At 34.5% G+C, this 14,030-nt stretch overlaps 1 protein-coding gene across 5 annotated transcripts in view; it reads right to left on the bottom strand.

Moving 5' to 3' along the window:
• LOC130900198 (eukaryotic translation initiation factor 5-like) overlaps positions 1–14,030 on the bottom strand; it is a 38,282-nt gene that overhangs the window by 2,671 nt on the left and 21,581 nt on the right. For all 5 annotated transcript variants that reach the window (XM_057810653.1, XM_057810650.1, XM_057810649.1 and 2 more), the window contains exons 3-5: positions 7,091–7,337; positions 6,157–6,361; positions 646–943 (exon numbers count right to left, since the gene is read on the bottom strand). In XM_057810653.1, coding sequence (XP_057666636.1) covers positions 646–943; positions 6,157–6,361; positions 7,091–7,169 — 582 coding nt within the window. In that variant the 5' untranslated portion in view covers positions 7,170–7,337. The remainder of the gene's footprint in view (positions 1–645; positions 944–6,156; positions 6,362–7,090; positions 7,338–14,030) is intronic.

Here is a 14,030-nt window from a genome sequence, read left to right as displayed (position 1 = left end):
TCTTCTGTCTGTTCACACAAAAGGAGTTACATTATCTGAAGAATCAAATACTAGACCCCTGTATCTTATGAAAGACGGTAAGTTTAAATATCAAATGAAACATTCCGGAGAAGACTAGACTGCTGAAAATAAATAAAGATATCGAAGAAGGAATAGGCGTTAGACCTATTGTGGAAGAAAGAAGAAGACATTCCGTAGAAATATTAAAGTTCACTTATGTGGCTTCAGTGAATCACAGGCATTATGAGGAGATTATTGCTTAAACATTAAACGATAAATGTGAAATATAGTCATAATTCAAATCTTCAAAAGTCTGACAATGATTCAAATGCCAATAAGCTATATCTGATTACCAAAAAAGTTTTGCAGAAAAATGTTAATATTAACATTTATTTATTATAATCTCAAATGATTACTTAAAAATATCATGATGTATAAAAAATTTATGTAATGTTGAACCAAGACTTGTGAAAATAAGTCAACAATTTATTGTTGAGTACATGATTGAATCATACCAATTTTTCCATTACAAATTAGCACAAGTGACTAGGTATAGACATTATTAACCAATAATCAAGTATTAAAAAAATTTGAATATGAGATAACTTCACCTCGAATTCAAATACAGAATTTGTAATCACTTACATTATTTTCCATAGCAGATGATTCAAGTGTCATATCTCCTTGATTTTCTTGATTGACATTTCCATTGGATTCCCCATTACGTTTGCTCCGTTTAGAACGTTTTCCATCATTCGTAGATGAGCTTTGAATTGCACGTTCAGAATTCGGTGGATTCTTTAATATAAATGTCATCAATTTATGACTCGATTTCAATACACCATGGTAACCGCAAGCCTTGCAGCTCTGGGATATTGTATTTCTTTTTAAAGACACCAACAAATCAGTTTCGGGATTGTCGCACTCCGGACACAAAACGAATCTAAGATAATAAATTAAAGTAAACAAAATATATTATAGGAACATATTTAAAGAAAATTTATTGCAAATGAATTTATGCAAAATAATTATTCAAAATATCTGTTAAAGATGCAAATAATACCAGAGAGAGAGAGAGAGAGAGAGAGAAATACAAAAAAACAAACAAAAATAACTAAATAAGGATACAAACAAAATAAAATTCCAATATACAGAGTAACAAAATTATAGGTAATAGTAATAGGTAATAATTAGTATATAAGTCCATAGCAAAAATTAAACCAACATGCAGCATGTCCGGAATAAAATATTATTATTAGAATAGAAGTCGTTCACAAAGTAGAAGGAACTTTCCAATAAATATGCCCTTAAATTATTGTGGAATGCTGGAAATCGATTTGATTTCAATTGGCAAGTGATTGTGCATTTTTTGCATTGTAAAATATTGAGCCCTTAACTAATTCTGAGCGTGGAGTAGGTACGTAAAGGTCGTGCTCCGCGTTACTAAGTGGAACGTGCCGGGCAACGATCTTTCTAGAATTGGAGCAGCGTGCTTACGAATTAGGCAAACGGATTCAAAGATGAATATGGAAAGAAGAGTCATGAAATACCATAAAAAATTCATAACAGTATGATGAAATATTAGTCAATCGTTGTGTCTGTCTCATAGTGAATCAGATTTAAAAGACATCTTTTACCCTCCTAGACATTTATAATTAGCCCTACAGAAAATCTACCAAATAAATCAAATGGTAAATATGTTGTGGTGTACAAACGTTTTATAGATTAGCAAAATCGTGCTACTTTTAAAAGTGTTAACTGTCAGCAGAGTTCATGATCAAATTGGAGCAGTTACACAAAAAAAATCGTTGTATGAAATAAGTGATTTTTTAGACGACGCCACCTGAAAGTTATTCGTTCTGTATTCATTTACATACCGAAAGTTGCGTTTGGAGTGTTCCATGTAGTGAAAGTGACAGTTCCGTACCGCAAAACACTTTTGGGACGCTTTGGAGTAGACCTTCTGATGTTAAAAAGGAATGGTGGGGGGGCTACTTCCACCGTAGCGGAAGCTTATATAGATGACTCAATAACAAACAAAATTGAAATTCTAACAGAATACTTTCTTCCACCACAAATACGAATCAATCAACAAATTCTATCAAAGACACAAAGACATCTGCATCCAATCCAATAAATATTAATAAATGTCCTGGAGGTGCAATCAACATTACCTTGCAAATAAAATTAATAAATTAATATTAACATTGCAAATATCATTAAGTACATTATATTGTTCAATAAATAAAATCTTTATAATTCTCTATTATTCATTTTCTTTCCTCAGTGTAATTGAAAAAGTTTTGGATTTATGCGTTGTCTAAAAAATGTTGTGTATGCCAAGGACTGAAATACTACTTTGTTGGACTCGTCTGTAGCTCGCCTCGCAATTTGCAGACTCGTCCAACAAAGTAGCACTTTCTGACCTTGGCATACAAATAACTATTATTTTGTTCATGAAATGAGTAGAGCAAAATAAGACATCACTTTTAACACTCATATCAACAAAGTGGTATATTATTCTAAGATAAAAAATACAATGAATATTTTCTTTACAAATACATATTTACATTATTGACACCAAATGCCGCAAACGAGGCCAAAAATGGAATAAATTCAGATAATTTATTGGGTTTTGGTATATAGTCGCTATTTATCAATCCGTCAACAGTTTTTTAAAAAATATTTTATTTTCTAATGAAATTCAATATAACGGAGTTTTAGAGGTCACTGATTACGAAACCATCAACAGTTTTTTTAAAACAAAATGGCAGCGTGCAGTGTTGAAAACTCATTATTTTGTAATGAAATTCGATATACGGGATTTTGAGGTCGCTTATTTCGAGCCCGTCAACCGTTTTTCAAAAAACAAATAGCGACATCAAAATGGCAGCCAACAATATTGAAAAATCCTTATATCTATAACTGAAATTTTGTATGCGAGGGTTTTCAAGGTGGCTGCTTACAAATCCGTCAACAGTTTTACAAAAAACAAAATAGCGGCTAGGAGTGTTAAAGAATGATTATTTTCCAATGAAATTCGATATACAGAAATTTAAGAGGTCGCTGATTACGAATCCGTCAACAATTTTTCAAAAAAAAAAAAAATGGCAACCTCAAAATGGTGGCCAACAATGTTAAAAAGTCACTTATTATGAATCCGTCGTCAGTATGCAAAAAATTGGCGGAACGTCGATAATTTCACATTTTGTGAAGTTACTCCTTTATGTCGTTTGCAAGGTTGGAATATTATAAGCAGTCAAATAGACAAATACATAATTATTTTAAATAAACCTAAATCTTAATCCGAATCACTGCAATATTGTTTCCCACGTTTATCATTCCAAATGTAGTGCGTCAGACACTTACAAAAGAAATGAATTTACCGACCCACGTAAAGAGTCCTCCCTTCTCTAACGGTCCTTTCATACTCTATACATTCCACTACAATTATCCCTTGACTTAAAAGTCCCTTAATAGAAATTTTTACCGTGCACTTGTGGCAACGTTTTCGACCCTTGAAACCACTGTGGGCCAGTTTTAGGCCATCAAACGTCAATGAATCGTCAGATCATAGCTTTCTAATGTAATTTTACATTAACATAATTCTTAAAATAACCAAATTATTTTTTGATTATAATAATTTTTGATTTTAAAGATAATTTGTCAATCTAACGAATCGATAGAAATGAAGATACGGAAAATTACAATGAAGCTTTTAATAAAACAAAGATTATTATTAGATCATTTATTAAGTGAACTCTATATTTTCAAAAAGTATATAAATATTCGCCCTTGCTTAATGCCCTAAAACGTAATCAACGATCCCTGGAAACATCCGACTACCAATTTTCAATAAGATTATATGATTTTTCTTATCTGAGCCAGTTTTTTGGAATTTTCACCCACTGTGTGTCGTCAAGACCAATCGGTGACATTTTTTGATGATATAGCGTGTTATCGCGGTTTTTGGCCGTCCCGATCGCTCTTCGACAGTCAAGGTGATACATCAATAATTGAATTCAGCATCCAAAAACTTTTTGGTCTTAAATGAGGGTACAAATTCTTCTTACACGGTATTCTAGCTCCTCCTTCATTTACATAGGTGTATGCTTTACAAAAACGTATGTTTGATTAAATTTTTTCCAATTTCAGAAAAATATTCACAAGTCACTTATACTCTTTTCAAACAGAAAATAGGCATCCAAAATGGCTGACATTTTAGAGAATATTAACGCATGTGTAAATATATTTTCCAGGTAAATACTGTCCAGTTCAATCTAGAAAGGAACTATCGCAAACAAGAGATCATTATCCTGTCCGATAGCCAAGCAGCTATTAGAGCTCTAAGCTCCAATATCATAAAATTCAAACTCGTTTGGGGCTGCCTAGAAAAATTAAACGACCTAGGAAAAAAAATAAAGTTACCCTACAATGGATTCCAGGACACGCCGAAGTGAAGAGAAATTAAATAGAAGGGACCTGAATCCTTCTGTGGTATCAGCTACAGAAGAATAGAAAAAGGACTGGAAAAGAAGGTAGATAGGAGCAAAACCAATTATTGAGACAACTTAGAGGGACTGAGACAGGCAAAGACTTTCCTGGGAAACTATAACCAGAGTTTTATCGGAGTACTGTCACCTCGATAAACACCTGAAGACGCTGGATCTAGCAGATAATGCGGCGTGCAGATTTTGGTTGCACAGAGGACGAAACCTCTATCCACATTCTCTGTGAGTGTGAGAGACTACGGACCTCCAGAGCACTACACCTGGAACCCACATTCTGGACTTCCTAAAGGGAGGGAGATTAACAGATCAGCTGTAAACACTGGGTTCCCCAGTATCGCAGCAAGAAAGTGAGACACAATAGATTCATTGGGTCGTAGTGTATATGATATCCCAATATCATATCAAAATGCAAATTATAAATCGCTATATAAACTAATAGATGATGGAAATAACAATGTCGAGATTTTGAAAAAATGCTGTCAGAAGAGTTAAAATTGAGTTCTTTTGAATGTAACTTAATTATCACATGTCTTCTCAGTTTTATGAGATCATTTTAAGGTATCCAAAAGGATTTAGGTCGTTATTTAAAAGTATATTTGTTGTACTGTTTATAGAATGTATATAAATTTTTTCTACGACCGTGCGTTTTAACCCACTTTCCCACACGCATTTTAGTTTTGAAAGTGTCACTTTCCCGCACTAGTGCGGGGAAGTGACATTCTTCAAAGGAGAAACAAATATCAAAACTGTTTTGATATCAGTTGCTATGACAACCCAAGCGTGTAATTGTTACTAAAACGTCAAAGTTGTTCAAAACGTCTTGGAAGTGACCGAATAAGAACAATCTTCTTTTAAATTAAACCACATTAAACCGAATCCGATACAATAATATTAATGGATTCATCCGACGAATAACTTCCCGAAGCCGTTTTGAAGGCTGCAAATGAAACTAATTCCGAGCTGTTACCTGCCAAATCCAGACTAAAGTATGAGAAACAATACGACCATTTTGTTACATGGTGTAAGGAGAAAGGGGCCAAAACTTATAAGGAAGAGGTATTTCTGGCGTATTTTTCAGACCTAAGTAAGGTTTTGAAATCTAATACTTTATGGTCCCGCTATTCGATGGTAAAAAGTTTCTCTGTACTACAAATGACTTAAAACCGTTGCCGTCACCGTCATCGTCATCTTTATGCGACCTGCAACCGATGCCATCTTCACCGACGTCATCTACCTTCCAGTTGAAACCAAATAACTCCACTGGGCCGGCAATTCTTACTAGTCTACAGAATACAACAAATTGTGTTTTCAATATTAATATTTATAATAATTAATAGTTTTTAGTTAAAATTTTGTATATTATTATGTTTGTTGGAATAAAATAATTTTTGAAAAATGGGTTGGTATACTTTTATGCATATACGGTCGTAGAAAAAATAATGTTCCTAACTCATGCGTAAAGTGTCTTTCCCGCACTTGACCGCTTGCCCGAATTCCGCTCCGCGTCGTTCGGGACAACTGCAGTCGCGTGCGGGAAAGTATCACTTTCCGCACTTGTTAGGAAAATAACTATTCTGTATACTCATGTTTAATTTTGATAGCGTCTAGGTAATAATAAATTTTATAGATTATATCTAATCCTTACTTGCGTATAAACCCATCAAGAAGATCTTGGAGTTTGGAAGCGTCATGAGAACCATTTATGATGAAGCGTTCGTTTTTGAAATCGAATTGAGTTTGAGCGCCCAATTCGCAGCCGAAGTATTTAGTTGGATACGTTGGAGGTCTTCCTAAAGCTTTAGCAATCTCAGGCATATTAACTATGACGGTTTTGATACCATTCCCTTTGCCTAATACAAAAAAATACAGAGCATTATATTTATCGCTTTTGTGACTTTAAATAGAATAAGTTATGAATAAAAATAGAATTTTTTTAAAATGATACAGTATTTGCAGGTCTTTTAAAGTCTCCTATGGATGACTGCGATAGTGATAATTATAGCCCGCCACAAAATACTGTTTGAGTATGCTTTTTAAATAGTCTATCCTGTAACCAACAGCTTCGGTACTCAAATGGTTTGGTTGAGTTGTTTAGCCAACCCATTAATATAGTCTGCCAGACCTATATTAAAGTTTTTGGAGCCGTTGGTGATATTCATATTTAATAGACTATTTAAAACTTCACACTAACGATTACACTCTGACGCGTTTCGATAATCTAGATATCGTCTTCAGAGATTGTTTACTTCCAAAAACGATAACTTGGTTATCAAAACGCACGTCAGGCAGTGTAATTGTATATGTAATAATGGTAACGTGTTAAAGAGTTTGTCGAAGTATTTGGAAAGAGCTATATTTTAGCAATCATTGTTATTTACTTCGTCGTCTGAATCATAGCACATTCTACAAGTAGGAAAGGTAAAAGTATGTACTTAGTTTTTGGGGTATATTTCGGTTTCGAAACAGAAAAGGAAAGTTCTTTTTTCATTAGGATACAGTTAATCGAAAGTGGTTAATTTATACATTTGTAATTAGCAATAATTTAGATTATGGTATGACCGATAAGAAAATTAGCTTACCTTCAACTTTGGCCACGATTCGTGGCATTTTATAGCGATAGAAGACATCGCTGACGTTTCTATTAACATTGACACTCATATTGGAAATATTTTAGTAGCAGTAGACTAGTAGGCAATACGATGATGTTAATTATTTATTTGGATAATTTTAGGTATTGATCCAAAGTTACATGAAATCTCAATAGCCAGTCACGTTTCTCTAAATGGTTGAAGTTTTCGATGCCTATTGGATGAAAATTTTGTAGAGCTACAATGAAAAACAAAATAAATACAGTCATGTTGAGTCTGTAAATCTATTGGTTTATTTTGATTTTTAAGGATTTACTACAAGAAAATATATAGCCAGTCAAGTCCGGTGATCATGGTGGAGATCTCCTCTACTCCTTTTGGATATAATGTATCTAATTACGTACAGCGCAGAGTTAATAATGTTGATACTACTGGCTCCAGAAGGTACCATGGAATTAATTAGATGTGAAATATGGCTATTACTGTTGGCATAATATCATAACATCCAAATATCTGTAATTTAAATAACCTTCTACAAAGAAGGATTCGATTAGTTGGTTATTAATAATCACTTCCCAAACATTCATTTTCTATAGCCACTTTATGTGCTTCATAAAAAGAGTCGAATTTCTGAGCGATACTATTGTCCATAACCAGGGTTTTCATCAACTCGTAAAAACACATTTAATTTCGTATGTATAATCATCTGTAGCAGTTTTCGGCTTGTCAGATTTAGGTAATAACATTTCTAGTGTCTAAATCTCATGACATGTTCAAATATGTCATCATTAAAATTATCTTCTATAAAGGTTTGATTATATGCTTATTATTGTTGATAAATTTGTCTAGAGTCAACTGGATCGAAAATATTTCAGTATTTTTCTCAACTGAGAACAAAAAATTTAGTTTCTTACATATAATCTACTCAAACATTTATTTTCTATAGCTTGATGTGCTTCATCAAAAATCGAGCCGGATTTCTGAGCGATATTGTTTTCTAAAGCCAACTGATTTGAAACTATTTTAATATTCTCTTCAACTCATAGTGACTCATTTAGTTTCTTACATATAATCTTCTGCAGCAGTTTTTGGCTTGCCAGATTTAGAACAAATTCTATTTCTAATGCCTCTAAATCTCATGACATGCCAAGTATCTGTCACCATTTCAATTATCTTCTATACAGAATAGTACCTTCATGGTTTTTCATGTCAACAATGCTTCGTTAAATTAATTTTTATATTTGTTTTGTATGACTAACATACCCCATTTAATAAAGTGATGGATATTAAATCATATTACTAATATTTATTTGGAAATATAGGCTTCGTGACAGTAAGTATGTAATACATAATTGACATTAGTTATTTCAGATTTTTTTGCTATTTCTTCAAATGCGTCAAAGATTTTGACACTTTGTTCTTCATTCCCATTGATTATAAAAAGTCAATGGCTATGTAACCATAAGCATAGATTTATAACAAAGTTAGTCTACAGAATTCATAAACCAATTTTATATTATAAAAATCGATATCTTTAGTGGAAAATAGCCAGGCGGTTTTCAATTGAAGTATAATTAAATACTGTGAATTCCTTATTTTATTTTTAACTAGCTGACCCGACAGACTTCGTCCTGTCAAAAAGATTTGTAATGTGGCAGTTTTTGTACCTACGTATTTTAAAAAATTCTCCTGAACAGAACCGTCACCCTGGTGATAGGGCGTTGTGAATAAAAAATAATTAAATAAAACATATATAAGGATTTAAAAGTAAGTAATCGCTTTATTGTTAATCATGTGAATCATAAATAATTATTATTATTATCATTGTAGTGCTTTGTGGTATACGATGTTTTTTGTTTGATTACCTGGCGCATAGATAAACAAATCTGATGGTTTTCCAACACGGGAACAGGCAACATACAATTGACCATGTGAGAAACATGGGTTTTCTAGATTAATACCACAAACACTTAATGATTGCCCCTGGGACTTGTTTATAGTCATAGCAAAAGCAAGCCGCACTGGAAACTGTAGTCGTTTAAACTCAAATGGCACATCAGTCGGAATCATTGGGATGCGCGGTATGAGAACATCTTCTCCTTTATACTTTCCTTTGAGTATAGTTGCTTCTATCACATTGTTTAGTAATTTTTTTATCGCTAACCGTGTACCGTTGCAAAGACGCGGTTGGTTGATATTTCGCAACATTATAACCACCGATCCGACCTTTAATTGAAGATTGTGAGGTGGCAATCCTGGCAAATCCAGCGAGTTTAAAAATTCCGGTGGATAGTTGACTACATCATCTTGATTAGTAGCCGAATCAACTGATTTATATATCCTCAATTCGCCTGTAATTTGTTCTTGAATTTTGAAATTTAATTCATTTACATCTATGTTTTTTGCAGCCAGTATAGCTCATTCGCTCAACCAATCATGGTTTCTGTAATTTTGAGAAACATCTGGAAACACCTTCTGAATAAGTTCATCTTTTGATTGAGTTAACTGACAAAAACTTTGAGGAAAGTTAATGCAGCCAGTCAACATGTCTATAGGTAATTTGCCATTACCAATGTCAATGAGTTGTTTAGAGAATATGTTTCCAGATTGGTCATTTTGCAACTCGACACGCATATTCTTGCTTAAATGAAGTACTTTGACATGTTTCCACAAATTGGAGGACTTTAGACATGCATTGAGTTCATCAGCTGGCGTTGATCGTGGAATCACTGGCAATGTTTGACGAAAATCTCCTGCTAATAAAATCATTGCACCACCAAATCGGTTATTATTGCTCCGTAGATCTTTTAAGGTTCTGTCTAAAGCCTCCAAAGATTTTTTATGTGCCATCGTGCATTCATCCCAAACAATCAATTTACATTGCTGCAAAACCTTTGCCATTGCAGAGTTCTTCGAAACGTTACAGGTTGGAGTTTTATTGCTTTGCATATTTAATGGCAATTTTAGTGCTGAATGGGCTGTTCGACCACCTTGAAGCAAAGTTGCTGCGATTCCCGACGAAGCGAGTGCAAGTGCAATTTTATTTTGTGAGCGAATTGTTGCTAATATTAATGAAATCAAAAAAGTTTTTCCTGTACCACCAGGTGCATCTAAGAAGTAAATCCCTCCAGTTTCATCATTTGTTACTTTCATAAGAGTTTCAAATACATACTTCTGTTGTTCATTTAACAGTGGAAGATTTGTTTGAATTAATTCTTTCAAAGCGTTGAGATCATACAGTCTTTCTCGATGCAACTCTTGGTTAAAAGCGTCATGCATTGGACGATTGGGCGCGATCAGGCCTAATTGAATTAATAGTTTGTTTGACATTATCAAGCACATGTCCTCAATTGAAATCAATGCTTCATTGTAAATTTCTTCACTGATTTGTATATTTGGATTTCCCATTCTATTCCGTATTTGATACAAAATATCATCACACATATAATCTTTGTACTTGATCCACAAATCAATTGGGTTTGATGGGAAGCATGTAGATATGATTATAGAAAACAATGTTCGTATTTGATGAGCGTGTGATGATATTACAGCATCATTGAGAGTTTGATCCCAATGAGCGTCATTTTCAAGTAATTGCAAACGTTGACAGGCTTCTCTGTAGGATCCACACAATTCACCATCAACAGTTCGTAACTGTTGGAATGATGTTGCGCCACGTACATTGACTAATAGCAGTCGTAAATAAAAGCATTCATCATTGCTTGGATGTACTGAATAAATCCGGCCAATCGCATCGGTGGAATATACATCTGTATATCCTGGAACTGGTTTTCCTTGTTTCCGTCGTATAAATCTCCTTGAGGATTGATTCCAGGTATAATATTTTGGCATTTCAGAATATAGCAATGTTTGTGCGAAATCATCGTTTTGGCATGTCTCAAAAAAACTGGTTAATGTAGTAGATGGTGGCTGAGCAGCTCTTTGTACTGCGATCTGTGTTGTAAAATACACTCTTTGTTCATTTTCTAAATGCACAGCTAAGTGAACAACAGAAGGGTGTCTCTCATGAATAGGAAAAGAAAATATTCGCCAAACTGCTTCATTACTACTGACATAGCGGCCCATTTGGTATTGGATAACTTCATCATTGGAATTCTCTGCACCAATTCCAATCACAGCCATATCACTCCCTTTGGTTACATATTTGCAAATGTATTTAATTGATTTCACTGAATGGCAAGATTCAACGTTGATGTGTGCTTTGAATGTCTTTGATAAAATGGGTGAATATGGAACAATTCAACGATTATCTATTTCAATATCTTGTTGATTTAATTTGACAATTGTTGATTTTCCATTGTCTGCTGTCGATCTGCGACGATACAATGGATAACCATTACCAGTAATTGTTTCCGTGGATATCGTTTTGAACATTTACCATCCATCATACACGGTGAATTTTGATTAAGAGTTCCACAGGGACCATGTATCATGTGTTTGATAACTACCTCATGTAATCCAGGATCTACTTGTACATCAGGGATTTCAGCTGATATCACTGCATCAACTTCATTTGGCCTTATCTTTTCAACCAACCAAATCAAAATGTGTGCATGTGGCAATCCTCGTTTCTGCCACTCCACAGAATACATCCAGCAGCGTGTCTCACCAAACACATTATGTTTTACGATGAAATCCATTAATGATTTCAACTTTTGTCTAAAGACTCTGGCTGTAATATCATGACGATCAATGGGTGATTGCCCAGAGAATAACTCCTGCTTGATTTCTATCCATTGCGGATTGCATGTAAATGTGATGAACAAATCTGCTGTACCATAATGACGAACATACGACATGGCATCTTGAGCATATTCGTGCATATGCCGAGGGCTTCCGATGTATGTTGCTGGAAGAATAGTCATCCGACCGACATTCTGTGCATTTCCATCAGTATTTATCGCATCTCGAAGGTGAATATACTCTTCAGATCGGAGTTTGGTTTGATTCAACCTGATGAATGTTAATCTCTCCGTTTCAATTTTAACATACATGTCAACAACATATTTGTGATATAATCGCCGACATTTCAATATGTGATTATCTTCATTTTCCCGAATCATTAGGCGGTATGAATAATAGTTCATTGAACTGACTTTTTTGTTGGTTTCAGAACCTGTAAATAGATTTTGTTTTAATAACATTCAAATATAAAATTAAAATACATAATATAATGACTGAAATATTATCGCCATAGCAAAACTAATATTTTAGTTACCTGTAATGGGATTTATCATTTTTGTTGAGAAATCGTAGCCATCTTCACCTTGCCAAAATATAATGGGATATTGCAGTGCATCATATGAGCGGTGTGTTTCCTTTATACGTTGTAATTGATCATTCCGACGATGTAAAACAATATCACGGGATTCCAAGTTTTCTCCAACTACAACGATAGCAACTTCATCAATAGTTGGTGCATTAAAACGTCTTGTATGTTGACCTGCAGGTGTTTTATCAGCTCTGATTACAATTTTGTGATTATCGGATGGCATCAGATCCAAGGCAGTTTTAAACAATATAATCAATTGATTGTGTTGATGAAATAAAGTTTGTAATTGTTCTATAATAGACCTCTTTACTAAATTGTTATGTGCACAACGCACCTACATTGCTTAGACAACAGTGAGTGCTTGTAATTACCATAGCAATAGAGCTCAAATTGACTACGTTTTAGTTACAAATCATTTGTATGGGAAAAAGAAAAGAGCTATTTTTAGGGGTTTTCCAGCAATAATTCTAATTTTTCTCGCCGTAAAAACCATCCTTGAACTTCAACGAACATTTTAAAAAAAGATTTGGCCAAATTGGTCCAGGCGTTGTTGAGTTATGCGCTTACCAACACATTTTGCGATTCATTTTTATATTATAGAAGATTCGGAAACTCACAAATTTAGATAGTTGATGTTTAGGACTATATTTATGTAAAATTGACAAAACTTTTTCCTATAAACTTTTGAGCTATAAGAAGAACCATTTTCACTTGTTTCACAAGAAAAAAGAAAAAACGATATTTTCCATATTTTTTTTTAAGTAAAAAGCAAGCACAAGAGGGTAAACCCTTTACACTCGAGGAATTCGAGTGTGCCTGCCGTGGAAATGCCTGTGGATATTGATCTCAAACTTCTGTAGGTTATAGTGTTCTGGAAAGACGTGCCTTGGTAGCTGAATCCACAGACTCGCACTTCTCTAAAGAAAGGAGTCCCCATAAATTTGACGTTATGGAAGACTGCATGTGATTTGGTGTTCCTGAGCCATGTTTGCCTGTCGATTAGGTCTTGCAAAAACTGCTATAGGTAGGATTATGTTGAACGTCGAAAGTTCGGAGTTAGGCCGGCGACCTTTCATCCAAGCTCTAAGCTGGTCAACTTTGAATTGCCTATAAGTGGAATTGCTCTTTTCTGTAGTGTGTCAAGCATCATCAGGGTATGCTTGGGAGCTGAGCTTTAAATGTTCGTGCAACAATCCAAATATGAATAAATCTGGGCCTTGAAGAGGATTAGAAGCGGAGTATATTGATTTTTGGTGTTAGAGACAGCTCCAAGTTTTTGTGAAGTTGCCTTGGTTAAATCTGCCACGTGACTATACCAGGATATATTGCTTCCAACAAGCGATTTTACGGTGATGGTGATATTTCATGTCAGACAGAACCAAATCCGGAGCTGCAGTGCCAGCCCACTTTATAAAAACATCAGCTTGGGTGGGTCTTTGCTGTATTAAACGTGATCAGATTGTTTCCACTCCCCTCCCGAATGTTGGTGATCTGCTGCCTTCGGATTTGCATGTTGACCAAGTTTATTGGGGAGGTGGATTTAAACTTCAAACCTTTCTGAGGTGTGTCCATCGATAGCGACCTGGAAGGATCCGTTTTTCAGAAAGCTACTAAGCCAGTCGCTAAGTGAGGACCACA

The sequence above is a fragment of the Diorhabda carinulata genome, chromosome 12 (assembly GCF_026250575.1).
Source record: "Diorhabda carinulata isolate Delta chromosome 12, icDioCari1.1, whole genome shotgun sequence".
Taxonomy (NCBI): Eukaryota; Metazoa; Arthropoda; class Insecta; order Coleoptera; family Chrysomelidae; genus Diorhabda; species Diorhabda carinulata.
The sequence above is the reverse complement of the archived record's forward strand: the minus strand, read 5'-3'. Positions and strand labels throughout refer to the sequence as shown.